Source organism: Akebia trifoliata, chromosome 16 (genome assembly GCF_017979445.1).
Source record: "Akebia trifoliata isolate Shusen 1 chromosome 16, ASM1797944v1, whole genome shotgun sequence".
Lineage (NCBI taxonomy): Eukaryota > Viridiplantae > Streptophyta > Magnoliopsida > Ranunculales > Lardizabalaceae > Akebia > Akebia trifoliata.
The window spans coordinates 852,885-863,294 of NC_141390.1; the positions used below are offsets into that span (position 1 = coordinate 852,885).

The 10,410-nt window shown below is 33.6% G+C and overlaps 1 protein-coding gene across 1 annotated transcript; it reads right to left on the reverse strand.

Annotated features, from left to right (window-relative positions):
- Window positions 1–1,830: 1,830 nt before the first annotated feature.
- On the reverse strand, window positions 1,831–9,245 carry LOC147382149 (uncharacterized). Its single transcript, XM_086429166.1, has 6 exons — window positions 9,145–9,245; window positions 7,548–7,941; window positions 5,732–6,858; window positions 4,524–4,699; window positions 3,690–3,785; window positions 1,831–2,140 (listed from the first exon to the last, which is right to left on the reverse strand). Exons 2-4 carry the CDS (start codon window positions 7,888–7,890, stop codon window positions 4,619–4,621), a joined length of 1,551 nt encoding a protein of 516 aa, XP_086285292.1. The 5' UTR covers window positions 7,891–7,941; window positions 9,145–9,245; the 3' UTR covers window positions 1,831–2,140; window positions 3,690–3,785; window positions 4,524–4,618.
- Window positions 9,246–10,410: the final 1,165 nt, after the last annotated feature.

Here is a 10,410-nt window from a genome sequence, read left to right on the forward strand (position 1 = left end):
TAATCCCCTCAATTGTTATCCTTTCTCTTACTTCACATGTAAAAAAAGACTCATTTTGAGATAGAAGTATGTATCGACAATTTACCACATTTTTCACTTTTTCTTGAAATTTAGCAAATATGTTACTTGTGTAAAGTGAGTACAATTGTTTTTTTTTTATAGGCATAAGTAATTCTCGTTCCTTATGAAATGAGTTAAAATCCATCAAAGCTTCCTTTTCATACTTCATTTCCAATGTAAACGCATATTGACTAATAAATTGCTTTAACGAAGTTTTTGAATTTACATAACTATCGAAAAAAGTATTCATAGTCCCATTCCGTTGAGTCGTAGACATTCGGGCCCAAAAGTGATCTTTCACAAACATTGAGACCTATTTACGCCAAATTTCATATAAAGATTGAAGCCAATCATTATTTTGCAATGTAAAGTCTTCAATCATTTCATCCCGTGCATGTTCAAACTCTTCCACTTTTAAATAATCATGCACTACCATTTTCAACTTTTGAACAATTGCTTCACGTTCTTTGAAATTACCTAATTTCTCAGGAACCTTCTTCATTGTGTGTTATAAGCACAAACAATGTTGAGGCCTAAGGAATACCTTAAACATAACTCCTTGAATAGATTTGCATTGGTCAATGATAATTACATAAATGCCCTCACCTTTGACTTCTAGTCAAAATCGTTGATGTTTACCACCGAAAAGTAAAAAATCAGATATCTTCAAGCTCTTCAACCTCTGTAATAAATTATTTCTAATCTACTAAATCCCATTTTCAATCCATTTTCCCCTTGCCTTAACCGTCATTGTAGAAAATTGAGAAGATCCAAACCTTATCCAATCCACATTTGCAGGAAATGATTTCCTCTAAAAATGCTTCAATTGATAAATAAAAACTTTGTTTGCATACAAAGTAGAAAGTAATTGTGGAAAAAAATAATTTTTAGATAAAATAACGTTTAGAAAATAGAAAATAATTTTTTAGAGCTACCCGAACTTTCACTTATTACACCCTAATTAAAAATAAATGAATGATTAAGAATAAGTAAAAGTTGGGAGTGCCATTAGAACCTCTTTCATATTTTTTTGATAGATTTTTTTTAGGTTCTGGATTTTATATGAGCTTAACTATAATTGTAAATAGCTACTGAAATTGTTCCAATGAGTGTGATAATGTTTTGTAATGTTGAGAATTTGAAATAATAACTTGTGCCAAACCTTTATAATGTTTGAATAGTATTTTTTAATCTTTAATTAGGATGTGATAAATAATTTAAGAAATTAGTGTGTAATAAGTAAAAGTTGGGAGTGCCAATAACAGCTCTCTCCCTCTCTCTCTTACTTTTTAAAAGTAATAATTTAAAATATAAAAAAAATAAAAAAGTTAACCCAAACAAATATTTTAACTTTACAATTTTCAAAAATTAATATCTTTTTAAGTGTATCCATTGAGATTCTTAGAGCATTGAGATTCTTAGAGAATTCAATCTTGTTCCATTATTTCTTGAAGTGATCACAGATAAAATATGAAGACGACAAATTAAAACATTATACCATTTTAAGTCACACCACATATTTAAAAAAATTCCTAACGCCCCCTTCTGACAAATGCCCTCATCACAGAACCATAAATCATTTGCATCGGGATACACGTAAGCATAAATCTTTTTCTTATGTATCCCAAGGCAAATGATCTATGGTTCTATGATGGGAGGGGCGTAGGATGTGTCCAAGGGGAGTGTCATATTATCACGAATCTATAAAATGTTGTAATATGTTTTCCACTCTTTTCTTTATTCCTGAGGTTGGTACTTACACAAATCAGATGAGAAGATGGAATTTTGCAACTATATTTAGAAAAAATTAGAGAACTTCTATTGTCACATCAATTTTTTCTTATGACACCCAATTGATGAAATTACATATGAAACACTAAAATCTCTCTCTTAGACTTCTTGTTAGAATTATCTTTGAAGAAGACTCTAAAACGGATAAAAGAAGAGAGAGAGAGAGAGAGGCTTCAAATACTAATAAGTCAAGAGTGAGTGCAAGCACTTGGAGCTCTACCATATTTGACCTCCAACAAATCACATTTCAAAATCACCAGTGAAGTAGTGTTGCAAGAATCAGTATTTCCTGTAAAGAAAATAACCAATAAAAGTTTAATAGCCAAGTAAAGGTTATTTTGAATACAATTTAATTTAATTTAATTTTTATTTTATTTTTACATGAGTTTGTAAGAACCCACATAGAATACGAATATTCATGAGGATGATCCGGATCACTCTATGAGATCTTGCTCACAAAAGATTGGTTCATTTTGAAACTTCTAAACCTACCAATTGTTGGTTCAAATCGATGCACGACTTTCATGTATATATTACTATTACAATCAAATTTATTTCAAAATACCCCCCAATTATGTTGCATACAGCAACAACAAAGAAATAGAAGAAGAGGACCAAAGAATAGAATGAGAAGAAAAGATTGAAAAAATATAAAATAAAGTCTATTAATTTCAAATAAAAAATAATTAAAGAAAAAAAGAACAATGTGAAGCATGCACCTTGGCCAAAAGGTATATCAACCTCAATCACACCTCACATTGAGGTGTACACAATTTGAGCGCCTCTTGGTCGCAGACACATTTTAACTTTTTGTTTTTTTGTTTTTTTTTATTAGTTTAAATTTTATAAAAAGGGAGCGAGGTGGCCCCGAAGAATAAACTCAACAAAAAGACAAGGTCCACTTAAGGATTCTCTAGATTACAAACCATCTCCCACCAAACAACGAGATCTTCAAAGAAGATCCCTTTGAAGACTTTATACAGCTTTCCCCAAAGGAACAAAAGACCCATAACAGACATAAAGATCATGAATCAAAAACTCTTTTTCTTAAAAAAATACGGTTATTTCTCTCCTTCCAAATATCCCAGCAAATGACGAACGGGGCGATACCCCATTTTAACTATTTTTATGTTTATTTTTATTCCTTGCACCTCAAGGCATTAATAAGCTTCACCCAATCACCCAAAGTGCGTGCCAAGACATAAGGCTCACAACACCTTTAAAAACACTACCTTGAACTAAACCCTTTACAAAACTATCCCAAAGTAAACCCTTTAAAAACGCTTTATAATTGTTTGTTGTGCAAACATTTGTGAATTTGAAGGTGTACCAAGCAGGCCCAAAATGCCAATGGTCCTAGCAAGTTGACATCCACAGGTGTCAGCCTGCCTATCTACCCGGTCCTGTGGTCTCTCTACCATATGTCTACCATTCGAACAATGACAAAAGGAGTGACAAGCAATGGATTTACCCCCTTCTGCGCATGCGTAGTGACAAAAATTTGCGATTAAATCATGATTTTAAATGTTGATGATTAAATCATGAGATTTAATCAACGATTTTTTGAAAAGGTCACAGAAGTGCTTTTTTTTTTTTTTTTTTACATTTTTATATTTAATTTTTTTGTTATCTTTAATTTATCCAATGTTTTCCCGACTTTTTCTGAAGCTTTCTCTTGCCGAATTATTCTCGAAACCTGACTTTGTCACTATGCGTGCATGGCAAGATGTTGCATGGTTGTGAGAAGTTTTATTTACGATATGTAGATCAAAATTAATCAAAACAAAAGTGTAGTAAATAAGGTTTATGGAAGTGTATTTTCGAAGGAAGAAACTAACCTTCGAATCTCAGTTGCTCAAGAATCCAGAACTAAATGACAGGGATGACGATGTATTGCAATGTGAATTCATTCATGCCATTCAATAAGCATAAGCCTGCGAATTAAAAACAGCACCATTAACGAAAAAGTAATTAATAAAAGTTACCAAGACTATAGCCCAATTTAAACAGAAGTTCACTAGCAGACCATGAAGCCATGGGTTTGATCCCAGCAAGCTATAGATAAAAAAATAAAAATAAAAATTAGCTACCATGTGTTATTAGGCAGACCCACCATTCAATGGGTCTCTTTCATCAAACCTCCAAGATCACTTATTGATAGTGGATTACGAGCCATATCCCCAGGTAGACTAAATGATGGACCCTTTCCCATACTAGCTCCTTGACCTTAAAGAATGTGATATTGGATATCATGGACCGAGAGAACAGAATTTTGACCTATAAGATCTCGGTAACACTAATCAAACCATGTGTCTTTCCCGACCATGTAAATGAGTTCATATTCGGCAATTATACAGCTAGGGGGCGGGTTATAAAATAGCTTTTTAAGAAATAAAATAGGTGCACTACGGAGTTAGGGTTTCAAGAGATAGAGAAAGGTGGAGCTTACCTATTCAATTGTTCAGAATAAATTTGAAAAAAAAGAAAAAAAAACGATCGAACAATTTGCCTATTAATTTGTCAACCGCTTATGAGCCTTTTTTTTTTGTTCCTAATGTCCTGGAAAATTTTGGCAAATTTTGTGATAGTGCCCTGACTGCCCTGTTTCCCAACATGGGACATCACCTACAGACTTTATATAGACTTCAATTACACTTAAACGATTATACTACCTTAGACTTTCTCCCTTCCAAGCATCATGCACCACATTGACGTAGCTGAGTTATCGTACAGGTGGATATCTGAAGTTGAATCGAAGTTAAGAATGTTACAGGCCTCTCCACTTGGAACAAACCCACTTCATCCATGTAGAGAAGCAGTGCTTGGCAAGGTGTTCTGGTAAATCCACCTACATAAATGGCATGACAAACAATAAAAAAAAACCCTGTAATAAAGACACCACAAAATATGACCTAAATGCCCAATCCATTTTAATAACAAAGACGTTAAAATACAACAACTTAGGTAATGAGATGGAAAGTTAGGGCTGAAGAATGTCATAAACTATTAAAAAGACATAAAGAAGGTTGATTCACCAGAATGCTTGAATAGGAAGGAAAAAAGAACGGCATGAGATATTAATAAATCAAAACGAAGTTGGGCTATTGTTGTTGTACAAGTTTAATAGTGATTACAAACAGATGAGGCATATTTTTGTTTATGTCATCGTCTATACCTTAAACCAAAAACTGTGTTTGCAAAATGAACCATATTTCTCCAGTCAACTCAAGGAATAAAAACATGAAACTGAGACTCCACTACAGCCTGAACTTGGGTCCATTTGAAACTCAACCAGCCACACAATTAACTTATTCAAATTGGAAAGGTTCCTTACACATTTATATCTGAGTTTTTGAACTTTTACTGGGTTCTGTAGGCACCAATTACCCTCACCATCCACAAAGACTCACAATATTCAGTTAGTTCTTTGAAGTTTTGATTTTAAAAACTCTATCTTGTAGTCCAATTTCTTCAATATTTTTTTAAGTGCTGTACACACAATCAAATATTCAGTTGATACACTTCATTTGATCGGTGTTTCAAGTATACAGCTGATTCTTGATGCAAATAAGAAAATAAGTAGCTGGTTGAAGTATTGAGTTTACAAAAGCTATCTCATAGTCTGTAGCTCAGTTTCTTTGATTTTAATTATAATAGAAAAATTCAAATCTCTGGTTTACAAACACGTGAAGATGATTAGAATATTACGAGTTTTTTAAATACACAATCAAGAATTGGACCTTTATTTTGATAGCAAGACTTGAACCTTGTTTATCACAAATATACATATGGTAACGAGCACACAAGTATACAAACATTACATAAAAAAATTGAAACACAATAACTTATAGAATTTAAATGAAATGGTAGAAAATCATACACTATCCCATGAAGAGGAATAACCATCTGTTGAGAGAAACCAACTTCCAGCTCTAGACTGCAAACCCAGCGATGCACATGATGTATCCATATCTATCAGCTCGTTGTCATAGCTGCCATCAAAACCATACCTTCTTCTCCTTTTCTTTCTGGGTTTTGCTTTCTTCTTCTGCTTGGATCTAATAGAACCCCCATCATCCAAATGGGACTCCTGTTCTTCAGGGGATCCATCAAAATGTAACAAGTCATAATTATTAGACTTACGAAAGTTTATCCCATTCTTGATAAATAATGCTTCCCACGACTCATGACTCTCACATTCGTTTAACAATCTATAGTGAAGAATCCACGACTGAAGCCCAAGCCATTTCACTGTGTCCGCCTTCTTAGCCAGCACACATTCTTTCATGAGTGAGGCATCAACAATGCTCAAGGCCTTTTTGAACTCCAAGACAAGCTCTTCAATTTTCTCCTTTTGCTCCTCATGCTCCTCATCACGTACAAGCCGCAAAAGTTGGCGACCTTGGTTAATAACAGCATTTAATAGAAGTAACTCATCAATAGATGGGCAACCATTGTGCACAGACAATAGCACCTCAAGCCAATAAGACGAGTGACCAACACACTTGGATTCCATTCTTGGGGTGAGAAATTTACAAATCGAATCCAAGAAAGCACGTAGATGCTGCTCTTCAAGAATTATCAGAAGGTGGTGACAAAGAGAAGAAAATGTCTCCTCCATCAAAAAGTCATTTATGATTTTCCACACTTCTTTCGATTCCTCCTCATACATCAAATCAACAAAAAAATCTATAAAGAATTTTGTATCTATGAGCAAAATCTCACCATCTCTTAGTGACTCAGCAAGCTCATCTGATGACCAAAATTCAGGTACATTATCAAGGAAATTCTCCACCGTCCGATGTACATCCAAATCAAGAAAGTAGTGAGGCTTTGTAGCAACCACTGCTGGTGATTGCCCATGTTTCCCCATCCACTCAAGCTCCTCCCAACAAATGTCCCGGTTCACAAAAGCAAACTGGGATATCGCCCTAGCACCTTTTCTGTGCTCGGATTCACCAACTCCAGCAAAATTACCAAACCATTGCAATATACGCCGTGGGTTTCCTGCAAAGCCCACCCACATATCCAAGAGTTTAATAGAACAACTAGCAACATTAATTTAGAATAAATTTGAACATGTAGTAGGAGTCTTTGCGAAAGATGTCTTCGAGTCCTCGCATGGGGATAGACATGTGGGTCCCACACGCTGGGTAAATTGAGTTCTCCATAAATGGATAAGTGTGCATGCAAGTATATGGTTTGTGGTGGGGTTAGACCCATAGCTCGGTTGGTTTGACACATTGCAAAGCAACTTTGAGGTTGTGGGTTCAAGTCCAACTTACCGATAAAAAAAAATGGGGGCTTAGACCCATAGATCAGTTGGTTTTGACACATTGCAAAGCAACTTTGAGGTTGTGGGTTTGAGTTCAGCTTACCCATCAAAAGAAAAAAAGAAAAAAATTACAACCGAAAAAAAAAAAAAAGAGTATGGTTTATGGTTCCCCAAAATTTAAGAAAATTATGACTTGGGTATAATAAACATAAACAAGTAAAAAAAAATGTGAGAAAATATATAGATTTTCTTACAGACACAGATATGAAACTGAAATTAGTTATCCCTATCTACCATACCACCTATGTTAAGAAATAATATGCTACATGAAGAAGCTTCAAACTACAAAACTACTAAATGCAATGAGATGCAACTTCAGATAAACATATTGACAAATTCATGATTTGTAAGAGAGACTTGCCTTTAAAAAATTTCTCAAGCATGTAGCTTTTCTTAGCTATGATGGGCCCAACTTTATGAGGCCTTTTTTCAAATATCATCTGCAAGAGTTGGGCAGCTAAGGCCATGTTTGGTGGTTTACACCTCAAAAGATTCACATATAGATCACACTGAACTTGAGGAGTAACTGTGCTTAAACAAGATATAGTGTTGCAAAGCCATAACCGAGCTTCAGACCGACCACCTGATGTAATTAGTGACCAGATAATGGATTCCAATTTCTTAAGCAAAGATATTCTTTGTTTCACAGCATCACTATCTCCATCATCATTCCATATCGGTTCAGATAAGAACAATTGAACCATTCTTGGTCTGGAAAAATCTGAACTGTCCACTCGAGCTAGCTTAAGTCCCAACTAACAGCATGAACAAAAGTTGCAGAAAATAAGACTAATAATTAAATATCTTGAAAATTAGATCTTTATACAAATCTAGTAGCAGGGAAGTAACTCAAATTTGAATAAAGGAAGACAAATGAGACATTATACACCCATAATTACATACATGGGTGGGAATAGGTTGACAAATAATTTTTAAACACGCTCACATGCTCATAGGACCTACATAGATATGATTCAAAGGCTAGTTTCTTGGTGAGGATGATCTCTTTATCATGGAGACCATCCCCATGAAAAGATCAGCTCTTCTGACATTTATAGCTTCATAAAAAGTGGATTACAAATTGAAATTTTTACGGACCATCCATCTCACCATAACTTGAGATCCACGTATAATTGTGTTAAAAGCTCTAAAAGATGTTGAATTTTTTTTTCTTCTTTTGAGAATGGTCTGTATGGTGATCATATTATCCTCATTAAAATCAGCCCTTGACTCATCTCCATGTGAGACAAATGAGCTTATGTCATTTAATGTGACAAAAATACATGTTGACCTATACATGCATTTAAGTAAATAAAGTAGAAACGTTATGTCTAGGAGACAAGGATTGAAATAATAAGGCTGTGGATTCGACCCCATCTCCAAAATATAGAGGTAGATAACAAACCAGAAGTGAAACAGTTACAAATGTAAGACTCAATTCTTTTACTAGCTACAACCCTACAATAATGCTCTATTTTCATCAAAAAAGAAAAAAATATTGGCCTGTTTGGATCACCACTTTTGCTTGATAGCTAAATACAAAACATTTTATGCCCAAAATATCTTTTTATTGCAATAATGACAATCCAAGCAGACCCAATCCTAGAATGCAAAATCATCCACTTATATCAAACTATCAACATACTTTGTGGGAATTTTTTTAATTAATTAATGTTATCTAATCTGGATGATACTCAATCCCCAAAATTATTCATTTTAATAAACCAATAATCCAAGAGAGAAATTCACAAAATCATGAATTTGAGAAACAATAAATTGAATCTGAAGGTACCCCTTAAGCAATAAGAAATCAAATCCAAGTTATATTTATACCCATCATCAATCAATACATATACAGACATAAGTAAAGAGAAAGAAAAGAAAAAAAAGAAACCAAATTTACTGTAATAAACAATTTTTATACAGAAAGAATTTGCAGAGAAATTAAATTTAGTTACCTTAAACTCCGCAAAACTAAATCTTACTCTGAACTCTCAAGAATCGAAGGAGAAACATATGAGGTTTCCTCTTCTTTTTCCCCTGACATCCTCATTAAAACCCTGGTTTTAAAACTCGGTATTTCGTCTCGTCTCTGCCCAAACAAAAACCGAGCTGACTCATCCGGTTCATATGTATTTGTAATCAAAATAATTATATTTGACTTTATAAAAATATAAAGTGGATTTAGAATATACTCTAGTCAAGGATTAAATTTCTATTTAAATAAAAAATATTTAATTTTTATTTTTATAAAAAATATATATATAAGAACCCAAGTTGTTGGATGATCATACCGGATCTTGGATGAGTCAATGCAGACGATTTTAAAACCACGATATCTTTATCTCACCCCAAATTGATTCTCAAATAATTCAACTCGTTTAATTCAACTTAAAATTATGTATCAATATATTGTATTATTTATATGAGTTGTGCTGGAGTGACCTCATATCGTACATCTTGACATGAGAGTGGATAGGAATCATAGATATTTTTTCACTTGTATCTCGAGGAAAGTATCTATAATAACAAATCAAATCTACTTTTAATGTGTAATTCAATCGAAGTATGGATGAAACATCCATGTGTCGAACTTTTTATACTGATGTTAGTATCAAAATCAATCTATTAAGAGAAAGTTGCCTTGTAATTTTACATCGTCTGAAAATAAAAATCATGAAACTTTAATTGTTCAAAGATGCCTTTCTTATTCCCAATAAGACCCAATCAGCTCTCGAGGTAAAAAAAAATATTAGACATTCCATCTTGTGAAACCAATATTTATAGTCCTAATTATATGACTCACCAGGTGGCATACTCAATCAACTCTTTGATGTGGACAAGTTTAAACTTGAGAATGGTAGATATGTACATCTCAGAACACACGGCTCCCTCAGGATACATTTTTTTTATGGGGAAGTGCAATCATGTATTCCAAGACATATAGATCTACAATTCCCAAACTTATCACGTCAAGGAGTCGATTGAGTATGTCACCTGACGAGTCCTATTATCATGACTCATATTTATAATTTTATTTGATGAATAATAATTTCTATATCCTTATTATGGATTACTATGAGATTATGAATGAAGGGAGAATGGAAAATGTTTTAAGACTTAAATCAAAACAAAGACAAATTGGATGATACTGCTAGGGATTCCCAAGAAAAATAGATCCCTAGAAATCTTGACCCAAATGTAGACTGCTACTGTAGTTATAT